This window comes from Lissotriton helveticus, chromosome 7 (genome assembly GCF_964261635.1).
Source record: "Lissotriton helveticus chromosome 7, aLisHel1.1, whole genome shotgun sequence".
In the NCBI taxonomy this organism is placed as follows: Eukaryota; Metazoa; Chordata; class Amphibia; order Caudata; family Salamandridae; genus Lissotriton; species Lissotriton helveticus.
Window position 1 is genome coordinate 1,712,007,554 of NC_136068.1, and position 12,655 is coordinate 1,712,020,208.

Below are 12,655 nucleotides of genomic sequence, written 5' to 3' on the forward strand. Positions count from 1 at the left end.
AGCTTTAAAATATGCTTTTCACAATAAATAAGATGTGTCCACTGCCTTTGTTGTAATTTTTCACAATAAAAAGGTCAGAACTATGGAGTCTGACATAACTGTAGCCAAAATACCTGTCTGGCATATGTCCTTTATCATTGGCTTATCACCATAACCACCCCAGGCCTACTGTATCGAACTTGTGCCTCGCAGCAAGACCACCCTTGGGCATACCATCCGAAAAGTACAAACACTTAAACAAAGAGTTGACAAAACAAGGTACAACCCCTCCTAAAAGAGCCTTACTCAAATGATCATAGTGCAGATCTTTTAGCCCCAGAAAGGAGGCAAAGGAGATGGCGGCAAATCGTGCCTCCTATCTTTTTTGGGGGGAAAGGGGGCAGGGGGAGTTTTATATAGCGCAAACTTGACCCAAAGGTATCAGAGCGCTTTACAGGAGCACCAGTTGCGTTACTGAAAAACAGATTCATTTTTGTTAGGCACGGGGAGATTTAAGTGATTTGCCCAGAATCGCAGGATGGTGAACGTCCCTGCCGAGACTCTAATCCAGCTCCCCAGCTTCGAGGTAGACCGCTCTAACTGGTAGGCCACATCCTCTCCCCATTTCTTTATCTGGAGTATTCCAAGAAACACAGTGCCTGCCTACATTCTTTAACACAGAGTGATAACAAGTCACCCATGAAGGCCGAACTGGCTTCAGCAAAATATTTTAATTATAAATGTCAGCCCTACTTCCTTTTTCATAACTTTTCATAATAAACAGGCCAGTCCTTTACGCTTGAGTGACTTTTCACCACTACCAACTTAGTACTGCTGTAACGAGCATACGCTTTCCCACAACGCAAAGAGTGCAATACAAACACTCTTTTTCAGTGGAAGCTCACAACTTCTATCCAATCAAATGCTGTGCTTAAGTAAATTAAATATGTGGGTGGAGCCAAAGCATGTCTCTCGGTAGTACTTCCTAGAGTTCTTTTTCTGTTGATCACTGTCAAGTGAGACCTAAAAAACATCTCCCATGCACTCCAGACGGATTTTTAATAGCATTTGTTCAGGGGTGCCTTCCCTTTAACCATGCTTATTCTGGTCTCCATTATAATTTCACAGCAGAGTAAATCCCACAGACGAGATGGGGCAAAGTAAAGATGGTCTTTTCACTTCCCCAGAGAGTACCCAGTGCTTAGATTGCAATTCCTTGTGATAATGAGCATAGCCGCTACAGAACTCCCTCAGAGGCAGTCCTCAGTGCCACATGGGGGCTACGGTTAACCTCCGCACTGCAGCCTGTCAGATGAATATTCGGGCTATTTCCATTGTGTGCTAACGCCCACCTACCCCTTCCTTGACGGGGAGGGTTTATATGTCCTTCCCAGTTCTCTGATAAGTTAGTTACTCTCATAGACTGTGGGAAGAAAACAGAAAGCTTCCAGCTGTCGTTTTGTCCAATCCACAAGAGCATGTGTGTTTTCTTTTCCAGACCCTTTGAATGTCTGTGTGGCCTATTTTCGTCTCAGTCAGAGAGTGCATGGTGTATTTTCGTCTCACAGAAAATGTGTGCTCTGTTTTCTGCCTACAGTCGATGAGTGAGTATTGTGTTTTCTGTTTCCTCCCCGCGGTCGGTTATGTGAGTGCGTGTCCTCTTGTCTCTCCACAGGCAGTGAGCGTGTGGCTTCTTAGTCTCTGCCTCATAGGTAGTGTATGTAGACTGTTCACTACTCACAGTTAATGTGAATTGACATTTCTCTCCACTGTTAGTGAGTGTATGGTCTGACATATATACATGGTCAGAGTAAATTGCCATTTTCTCCATAGTTAGCTTGTTAATTTGTTTTCCCGCCACAGTCAGTGAGTGCATGGTCTATTTTCTTGCCATTGTTAGTGAGTAATTGTCTGTTTTCTGGCCGCAGTCAGTGAGTCACTGGTCTTTTTTCTTGCCATAGTCAGTGAGTAATTGTTTATTTCTTCATCAGTCAGTGAGAGCATGGTCTATTTTCTTACCATAGTCAGTGACTACTTGTCTATTTTCTCATTGCTGTCAGTGAGTGCATGGTCTATTTTCTTGCCATTGTTAGTGAGTAATTGTCTGTTTTCTAGCCGCAGTCAGTGAGTCATTGGTCTTTTTTCTTGCCATAGTTGGTGAGTAATTGTCTATTTCCTCATTGCAGTCGGTGAGTGCATGGTCTATTTTCTTACCATAGTCAGTGACTGCTTGTCTATTTTCTCATTGCAGTCAGTGAGTCATTGGTCTATTTTCTGGCCATGGTTAGTGAGTGATTGCTCTGTTGTCTGGCCATGGTTAGTGAGTGATTGCTCTATTGTCTGGCCATGGTTAGTGAGTGATTGTCTATTCCCTCATCAGTCAGTGAGAGCATGGTCCATTTTCTCCCCACTGTCAGCAAACTGTCTATTTTTCCTCAGTCTGGGAGCATATGGTCTGTTTTCTCCACATTCAGGGTTGGTTTTATCTGTTTTCCCACCAGCAGTCAGCGAGTATATGCTCAGCTTTAACTCCACAGTCATTAATTGTTTGGTCTGTTTTCTCTTCACAGTTGACCAGTACGTGAGCGAGGCCCTTTTAGTTCCCGATAAGTGCAAGTTCCTCCACCAGGAGAAGATGGACATATGTGAGACCCATATGTTCTGGCAGAGTGTCGCAAGAGAGGTAAGTACAAACTGGCTATGAGTGCAGAGAAGTAAGGACAATCCTGGTACTAACTGAGGAGAAGGAAGTGCAAGGCTAGTGATGAGCGGGGAAAGATGTACGACAGAGCGGTATGTAGTGAGGGAAGATGGTGGCATTCAGAGGGTGGAGGAGGTAAGGTGAAAGCGAGCAACGGGTTCGCCAAGGTGAGAACAATGCTGGCACAGTTTGTGGAGAACAAAAAGAGTGTCTGTTGGCACTGATGTATTTTGCTTGGCTTTATAGAACTGTGGCACCCTGCCCTTGTATGTTTGACAGCCCTCTGTTTTTTAACCCCCAGGGAGCTCAACAGTCATGTCCCACAGTAGGCCCTCCTGTGTATATAATTGAGGCCTCAGATCTGGGCTCTGATGCCTAAAGAGTACCGAGAGTGCAGACCTCATTGTGAAAGGGTTTCCTGCCTTCTCTACCCAGGCTGAAGGAGACTCACCGAGATGACCGCATAATCTCCAGTCAGGGACACAGAACTCTTGACATGTACCACTGTGATTAACTGCCTACCAGGCGTTGATGTGTAAAATCTGGATTGGCTTCCAAAACTGGGACTTTTTGCCTTCGTCTTGTCTGGGACATGCATGAAGAGTACTTGCACCAATGTGTCGAGTTTACTCTGTGCGCCTGAACTGGTAAACTTCGCTTGCAAGTGCTGTACAAGATGGTGTTCTCCAATTTGCTGAGCTGGTGCTGTCTGTTTGTGAACATAGAGGCCAGCATGTACACAGCTCCTGTACCCCTCCTTAGATAAACCAGGTAATCCTGGTGGGGGTGGGGAGTTATTCAGATTGTCTTTTGCAACCCTTTGCTTTGAGTGCCTTGCTTTTAAAGTAAGAGGCCAGAATGAAAGCCACCCACCCACTTTCCTGTGCTTGAACATCATTCCCTTGTGCACTGGCCTTCCTGTCTGGAACCATTCCATATGTACCTAAGCCAGCGTAACACTGGCGGTGGCAAGGACAGCAGGCAGCATGCCTAGGACACTGGGCATTAGACAGTGAACCTGGAAGCTGGGTCTGGTCGCTCAGTGGACTAATGCATCCATCGCAGGAGTCTGTGTTCAATGTCATGGTCATAGGTTCAAATCCTGGCACATCCACTCCGCCTTTCATCCATCTGAGATCGATAAAATAAGTACCATTGAGTTAGGTAACAATAAACATCTGTTATTCAGCACCAAGATGGCTCCGGGTGAACATGCACTGTACAAATACACTATGTTATGCCCCACACTCCAGCATTACAGGACCATCAGGAAATTCACAAGAAACAGCCCTCCTGATTGGCCAGACCTGGCCACCATGGAAGGTTAAGTACTATAATTTTTTGGTCATTGAGTCATTTGATGAATTCCACTTATTACCAAAGTGGTCCTATACACCAGTGTTGGAGAGTACAGTCAGGAGGGAACTGCTGCAGGGCTGGCCCTTTCCATGCCAACTGGGCATAGGTCTCCTCCGTCTTTGAAGACACCCTGCTTGCTGCGTCAGTGGAAATAAGAAATAACCTACTTGTGATCGGAAGCTCTAGTAGAGGTAGTCCGTCCTCATCCGGGATGTGTTAATTGCATTTTTCTAGCTGTAGCAGTTCCAGAATTTTCACTCAATAAAAGATTCCTTTCTCTATGCTAGTGGTCAACTAGCCAGTGGACTCCCAAATACCTATTGAGGGTTCCTGACCTGAACAAGAGGTTGTTCCAGACTACAAGAAAATTGTGATCTTAGCCAGCGATTCATGAGGTTCTGGGTTCTGTAAAGCAACCAGAATTAGGCACACTAGCCTACCAGACAACCCGGTCTCAAGGGTGAGGTCAATATATTCTGACGGAGGCAAGGATGAGGCTGCAGGGGTGGGGCGTAAGTAAGGGTGAGGTCAATATATTCTTAAGAAGGTAAGGGTGAGACTGGCCGAGGTTATAGAGTAGAGAAGGGTGAGTTCCAGATATGGGGAAGGAGGTAAGCGTGAGGCTGCAGGAGATGGGGAAATGGCTGGAGCTGCGGATTAAGTAAGGGTGACGGCTAAAGCTAGAGTCTAGCGACCCATATGACCGGTTCAGACTATTTTTTAATTGAGAGCCCTCATCAGTTTGGATGCTGGTGTTTTTTGAGCTCATTCTAGCAAGGTGAGAAGTGCAACTACAAGTCCCGGAACACAATATCCTCTTGGTTAAATAGCCTGGGTTGATTGAAGGCCTCACACATGACACTGACATTTGGCATTCCTTTTTAGGTTTTTTTCTCCATAAAATTCAAATTGGAAGAATGGCAATGCACAATCGAAGAGCAATCTAGCGCATTGCTCGTGGTATGTAGCACAGCAGATAAGATATCCGCACCCACTTTACCATGCGTTCGTGCAATCGACTCTTCGAGTTGAGTAAGGACTAGAAAAATCTCTGCATCCTTGTTTGCAGGAAGAGAGGATCATTCTATAATGATAAATGAGATGGTTTAACTTTTAGTCACAGTTTGAGAATTCAGGTACCTATCAGCATTCCACAGAAAGTCAAGACTCCTGATCTTAGTTTACACTGGGATTTTTACTGTTTCACTGAGAGTGACTCGAGGTTGCTTAAAAGGCCCTGGACTGGATCTTACACACAGGGGTGTTTTCACCCTAACTCTGACCCTCCTTTTCACATGCAAGCCCAGCCTTAGTTAAAGTGTGTGCAGAGGTACAATCTAGGGGTGTGCAAAACATTCCATTCCGCCTTCGGAATTGGCAGAATTTTGGCAATTCCGCGTTAGTCTTGTAATATTGAGTTCTGGCCAAATTCCACCAATTACCGCTTGGCGGACTTTTTTGTCGCACACACCTCCAGAATAGTAATTTGGCAAGCACACTCGCTATTTGGCGTCACCTAGCGAGTTTTCCAGTTGCTATGAGATCTGACAACATTTTTCTAATGCCGGCAGTCACAACCGTTCGCGGTCAAAAGGCTGCCACCCCAGTAGAAACTCTACTCAAGCGGCAGCAAAATCAGCTCAAGTAGCGGCCCCCTCTGGTGAACCGCGCGGTGCCGTTCGCTACTGGCTTTGAATCACAGCCGCGCGACATGCCTATTTCCACTTATTGACGGAACTCTGCTAAATCATGCAGAGTTTTTGTGTAACACCACGGAAGTTCCGCAGAGTTAAAATCTGTGAGTTCCGCACGCCCCATGTACAATCCTGATTTAATACCCAGAACAATATGAGGTATCCACGACTGATTAACTTATTCAAGACAAAAGTAAAGTAGCTATGTCTAATTAACTTACAAAGTACTTTTATTGCAGTGGTTTCTAGCCCACGAGGGTCTCTAGGTACTCATTGTGCTGTACCACACTAGAGTCCCCCCAGTTTAATTCAGAGATTTTATTTTTCCTGAGGTTACACCCTGAATGACCAGTGACAGCAATACAAACTACGTATTGTCGTGTCCACAATCATTGCAGTCTGCAGTTGTTCAAGTTGGAAGAGGTGGGAATGGTTTGGCCAAATGGATGAAGGACTCTATCTGGGCGTTGTTTCCTTTTGAAGGGGAGCTAAACCAGCTCCATAGAGCTTTGGGCGTAAATGAGCCACTTATTTATTTATTTTATTTATTTTAACGACTTGTAGAGCGCCTGGTGACCCGAAGGCATCCCCGCGCTGTAATGATTTTGATATCCAGATGAGATGGAGGAGAAAAAAAAGAAAAGGGGGGGACGTTATTTCGGAAATAGAAGTGTTTTCAATTTTTTTCTGAAAGTAAGATAGCTGGGTTCCAGTCTGAGGGTACGGGGGAGTGAGTTCCATCCGGTGGAAGCTTTCACAGAGTCAGTGTCTATCATTTCACTCAGTGCTGAATATTGTGCAGTCATCTGAGGGCACACTCACCATAGAACATTTTCTGTTCGAAGTATTGCAGCCACACGATATCTGTGTTATTCCCCATTCAGACCCATCGCCAGCGTTCTGCGATTTCTAATCCTAGTCCCTGCTGAGGTGTCTTTTGGGGTAAGAAGAAGTCAAGTGGGAATGAAGGTTTGTGTTTCTCACATACAGAGCAGGTGTGTCTGAGCTCATTGGGTTAGAGGAGGGCGACCAGTGGATGGGCAGTAGTCCATGACAATGGGGAGGTCTGGGTGGAAATCAGGGTGAAGTCAGACTTCGATACAGCCTGAATAGAGGCCCAGGTGAGTCATTCTGTGAGACTGGGTGGTGGGTGGCAATAATGAGGAAGGGATTCAGTCAAGGTCTTAGGTCTTGTGTGAGGAAGAAGTAAAGCGTTGAGTGCTGGAGCGCACATGGTCAGTCGAGACACGAGAGTTGTGTGGTCCACAGTAGGATCAGCAGAAGTGCATGAACCTGATTCACCAGCATTAATGCACTGGCCAAAATCTCATGTAGTGTTTTGAACTCTGATTGTAGGGCAGAGAGGCAGAAGTGGAGGTCCCAGGCAGACTGTTGTTTGACCACCACTTTCATCTTTCCAGCTCATCCAAATGTGTAATGGGCACCTCTGGGGTCCCTCCTTTCTAGCATAGCACCGAGAGGACTCTGGGAAAGGTTCTCGGGTATTTGACTGAGCGCCTCTGCCTTCTGCTTGTTCCTGACCCTCGTGGTTTGCCAGAGGCCTGACACTTTCTCTCTTTCTCCACAGGCCTGTGGCTCAGAGCTGCTGGAGCTCCACAGCTACGGGATGCTGCTCACTTGTGGCACCAGCGGGTTCGGCAGTGTGCCTGACAGGTTCCGTGGAGTGGAATACGTCTGCTGTCCTTCCCGTCCCCTCTCTGCGAAGGCCGAAGAGGTGGCTCTAGCCACGGAAAGACCCTCCAGTGTGAAGGAACTGTCCAAGGAAAGGTGAGCTTGGGAGTATTCAGGGCCATACTGGCAGTATCGGGCATCGGGCGTTTCCCCAGGAGGCTGGAAGGGTCGGGACTGGTTTTGCAGGGGCGGGGGCCAGTTTTGTTCCTGTGGCCGGTTTTGTTCCTGTGGCCGGTTTTGTTCCTGTGGCCGGTTTTGTTCCTGTGGCCAGTTTTGTTCCGGGGGGCCAGTTTTGTTCCTGGGGGCCAGTTTTGTTCCTGGGGGCCAGTTTTGTTCCTGGGGGCCAGTTTTGTTCCTGGGGGCCAGTTTTGTTACTGGGGGATGGGTTTATTTCTGGGGCCGGTTTTGTTGCTGGGGGCCAGTTTTGTTCCTGGGGGCCAGTTTTGTTCCTGGGGGCCAGTTTTGTTCCTGGGGGCCAGTTTTGTTCCTGGGGGCCAGTTTTGTTACTGGGGGATGGGTTTATTACTGGGGGATGGGTTTATTTCTGGGGCCGGTTTTGTTACTAGTGGCCGGTTTTGTTACTGGGGGATGGTTTTGTTACTAGTGACCGGTTTTGTTACTTGGGGCCGGGTTTGTTACTGGAGGCCGGATTTGTTACTGGGGGCCGGGTTTGTTACTGGAGGCCGGATTTGTTACTGGAGGCCGGGTTTGTTACTGGAGGCCGGGTTTGTTACTGGAGGCCGGGTTTGTTACTGGAGGCCGGGTTTGTTACTGGAGGCCGGGTTTGTTACTGGAGGCCGGGTTTGTTACTGGAGGCCGGGTTTGTTACTGGAGGCCGGGTTTGTTACTGGAGGCCGGGTTTGTTACTGGAGGCCGGGTTTGTTACTGGAGGCCGGGTTTGTTACTGGAGGCCGGGTTTGTTACTGGGGGCCGGGTTTGTTACTGGGGGCCGGGTTTGTTACTGGGGGCCGGGTTTGTTACTGGGGGCCGGGTTTGTTACTGGGGGCCGGGTTTGTTACTGGGGGCCGGGTTTGTTACTGGGGGCCGGGTTTGTTACTTGGGGCCGGTTTTGTTACTTGGGGCCGGTTTTGTTACTTGGGGCCGGTTTTGTTACTTGGGGCCGGTTTTGTTACTTGGGGCCGGTTTTGTTACTTGGGGCCGGTTTTGTTACTTGGGGCCGGTTTTGTTACCGGGGGCTGGTTTTGTTACCGGGGGCTGGTTTTGTTACTAGTGGCCGGTTTTGTTACTGGGGGCTGGTTTTGCAGCGCTGCTGCAATATCGCCCCCAGTATCAAAAGCAGCGAGCAAGCGTTTCCAGCCTCCCAGGGACAGGCCATGGTTCCCCAGGGGCTGGTCCTAGGACATTGCCAGGGCTGCTTTGGGTTCCCAGTCCTGTCCTGGGAGTATCAAAGCATCTACAGGGCACTGCTGGAATATTATTGTATTAATGACTAGGTACTGCTGCTAGGATGCTGGCACTGCTGGGGTCCTGTGGTACTGACAGGGTAAAGATGAAGGAATCTCACACTGCTGGTGAATAGCTCACACTCTGGAGTGCTGTGCAACCGACTCTGCACTGCTGGAGAGTGTGCACTGCTGGAGAAAGTGTATGCTGCTGGGGGAAACCCCGCTCGCACTGCTGGAGTCGTATTGTGCGGCTTCCTGGGCACTGCTGGGGGAAGCTCACACTGCTGCAGTAGTGTATTGATGGGGCGCTGCTGTAGGAAGTCCTGGAGTCCTACTGACTGCCTGGCACTGGTGGGAAAACCTCACGCTGGTAGAACCTTATTGTGTGAGTGGCTGAGCACTGCTGGGGGCAGCCTTCACTCCTGGAAGACTGTATGCTGGCCACCAGCCCTTTGTTTTCTAGGATTTTTAAGACTATACTTACAATATTAATTGCAGAACTACAAGTCCCAGAATGCATTTGTTGTCTTATTAGCCAGAGTTATATAAAGGTGTCACATGTATCGGGCAGACACCTGGCAGCTGTCACGTATATCGCACACCTGCACTGCTGGAGCTCTAACTCAAGCCTGCCACTCAAAAGTGATACTCACTCCTGCGTTGGTAGTGTTGAGCCCTCGCATCCACCAAGCGGAATCTCGCGACTAGCGAGTTTGCAAGAACCTGGCCTCGATCTATGGTTCTAAACAAAGTTCAAACGAGTGCCAGCTGTCCAGCCCTGTGAAAAGTGTTTTAGGGGCACCATCCCCTTTCTCCATAAATAACTGGTGTCAGTGGAGCTTTTTTTACCTCATTGGGTCAGTAATAGTGGAATAAACATATTATTGAGGACTACTTTAGATGTGGTTTGGAAGTTTCTCCTCCTAGGATTAGTTTTGCAGATGAGCAACAGATTTCACATTATCTTCAAGCACTTACTGACAAGCGGTCTTAACTCGGAAGACATTTTTAATATAATATGTCAGAAACAGTCTTTCAGATTATAAAACAAATTTGAATAAAACATTAGTGAAAATAAAAGAAAAATTCTAAAGGGACCTAGGGTTAACACCCAAGTAATACCCCCATATTGGGGAACCACTGAGGTGTAAGTACTTTAAGAGTACCAACATGTGCGCTAGTACCCCTGGTAGTGTCTGCCAACAGCTGTCCTATGACTTCTAGGCCTGCAGGTGGTGGCAGAGGAGACACGAAGGGGGCATTACACAGACCACCCCGGTGTAGAGCCGGACAATAGCTTATAGGTCACAGTTGAAAAACAACGCTTCCAGCCAGTGCTGATGCCAGATTCCCCCCTGGTGAAGGAGAGAAAGTGGTGTAACCAGTCAGACTCAATGAAAGGTTGGTGAGGCAGTGGTAAGCTCACTCTGTCCGATCTATGCTGGTCTTTAGCAGGCTTCGGCATCTCAGAAGATCTCTCAACTTCCCGATAGGCCTGTTAGTCCCCGAAACATCTCTCACAGTTTGCGAGCAACTTCTTCCCTGAGCATGTGTTTTTTGCATATCACTTTATACTCCTGGTGAACACAATGAAGTCTGAGCAGTAGGAATATTTTTAACCGACATTGTAGAGATGACGAAAGACTGCAAATCCCATGGATAAAAACCCGCTTGGTGGTAATGTATTTTGCTTTCACTCCTCCATTTGTTGCAGAGGGGGCCTGCTGCCTCTCATTCAAGCACAGTTCACACCATTGCATTCTGGTAAATGTAGTACGCTTATTTCAAATTTGCTGTAGTTTTTCACCACAGTTGGTGCAGGTAGTGCTGTTATCTCTAGACATTTGTTTCTGGGTTTAGCCCTTCATCAGTAGAGAGTAGAAGTGGTGTGCAGCCCTCCAAAGACCACTATCGTGGGCATTCTCTTTATTACCAGGTTCTCTTAAATCAGGCAGTTGTCCAAGCCAGTGGTGTAACAAAAGCCATCGAAGCCCCAGTGGTGCATGGTCCTGAGCTCCAGTGGGCCCCCTCAGCAAAAGTGGTAGGTGGTGGGCCGGTAGGAAGGGGGGGGCTCAAGTTTCATTATGCCACTGGTCCAAGATCTTGTAATACTTTCATTCTGTGCCTCTTCTTCTCCTCCACCATTGCTTTCTTGGATATCAAGCTTAGAATGGGATTTAGCTCCAGGATTATATGCACACAAGAAGCAGAGCCAATCTGCCATACATTGATGGTTGTATGACCACATGCATAACTTCCTCCTCCCCCATTCACTCTACTCCACATACAAGCGTAGCTCAGCTCCACTGGAAGTATGATGTTCTTGTCTGCGGGGATATCCAAATAATTAGGTATTTGCCACACTTGCCACATAATCAGTCTCCTCATAATTTACAGATTTTAACAAAGCATTTTTTCTTGATCAAATGGATTAGAAGTTATTAAAAAAGCTCTACCACCGGTATTGCTGGCCTTTTGCTGTGCCGTGGCACGTCCCCTTTCAATTTCTGATTGCTGTACCTGCTAGGATACTAAAACATCTGTCCAGATTGTGTCAACGTGTACAAATGGAAACAGCTAAGTATTACTCAACACGAAATGTGTTGCATTATGCCACATCATTTTCCTATTCTTACTTTATATTTTAGTCAACACTGCTGCATAATTTGCTCCTCACTGGCTGCATAAGTAAAGAACCTGGCTTACCTACATGATAGCAATAAAACAATTATGTCATGCCTCCTATCACGCATGACACCAAAACACATATCAGTTGGCCATACTTCACCTTTAGACCCACATAATATTTCAGCATTGCCCTTTTTAGACTTTTTGCCAATTTATATTAAAAAATGTGCTTTCAAAGGATCTGTTTGGCCAATTTGTTACAAAATGTTCCCAGGGAGAGAACCCTGATCCTTCTGAAAGGAAGTATTTACTTTGTAGGTATGAGTGAGGTTGGCAAAGATATAAATTAACAGATGCAAAACCAAACTTAAAGACATGGGGAGATTTCCTTGTTGCGGTACCTCTGAAATGCTGGAAAGATGGGAACGGGGCCAGTCACATTCCTGGTAGTTGACTGATCCTGACCTCAGGAAGGCAACCATCATGCCTGTTGTCTGAACCACATATGCGGCATCAACAACATTGGGAAACTACGTGACTGATTTAACATTATTGCAGAGACTGAAATTACCCTGCATTTTCGTTTCACTCTTTTTACAGTAATCATTTAGGGGTCTGTTATGCAGTGCGTAATTTATAAAAGATTAGGGGCCAGATGGACTAACTTTTTTGCAGGCGCAAATGGGTGTTAGACCTGTTTGCGACTGCAAACAACTTGTGGCCCATGTGCTAATCCTATTTTGCGGGTCGCAAATCAATCAAAATAGGATTGATGACTCGCTATTAGGAAGGGCCGTTTCAAGGACGTCCCTTCCTAATAGCGACTCCTGAAGCTATGTATGACTGTTTTGCTACTGCAATTGCGGTCATACAACAGTCGGCAGTTTACCACCCTTCGAGTGGATCTCAAAATATTTTGGGGGGTAGGTAGTGGTCCCAGGGGCCACTGCCTGCACTTAAAAAATGAAACTGAAAAGTTTTATTTTTATTTTTTAACTGCATCCCGTTTTTCTTTAAGGAAAACGCACTGCATTTAAATAAAACCGCTTTATTAAAAGCAGTCCCAGACATGGTGGCCTGCTGACCCCAGCAGGCCACCATCCCTGAGAGTGCTAGCCATTCATAATGTGGTCGCAAATTTCGACAGCCTCATTGTTTTTCATGAGGCATGCAATTTGCGACCCCATTTGGAATTG

At 46.8% G+C, this 12,655-nt stretch overlaps 1 protein-coding gene across 2 annotated transcripts in view; it reads left to right on the forward strand.

Moving 5' to 3' along the window:
- Positions 1-12,655, forward strand: part of APLP1 (amyloid beta precursor like protein 1) — a 246,138-nt gene that overhangs the window by 145,643 nt on the left and 87,840 nt on the right. For both annotated transcript variants that reach the window (XM_078655396.1, XM_078655397.1), the window contains exons 4-5: positions 2,550-2,662; positions 7,322-7,521. In XM_078655396.1, coding sequence (XP_078511522.1) covers positions 2,550-2,662; positions 7,322-7,521 — 313 coding nt within the window. The remainder of the gene's footprint in view (positions 1-2,549; positions 2,663-7,321; positions 7,522-12,655) is intronic.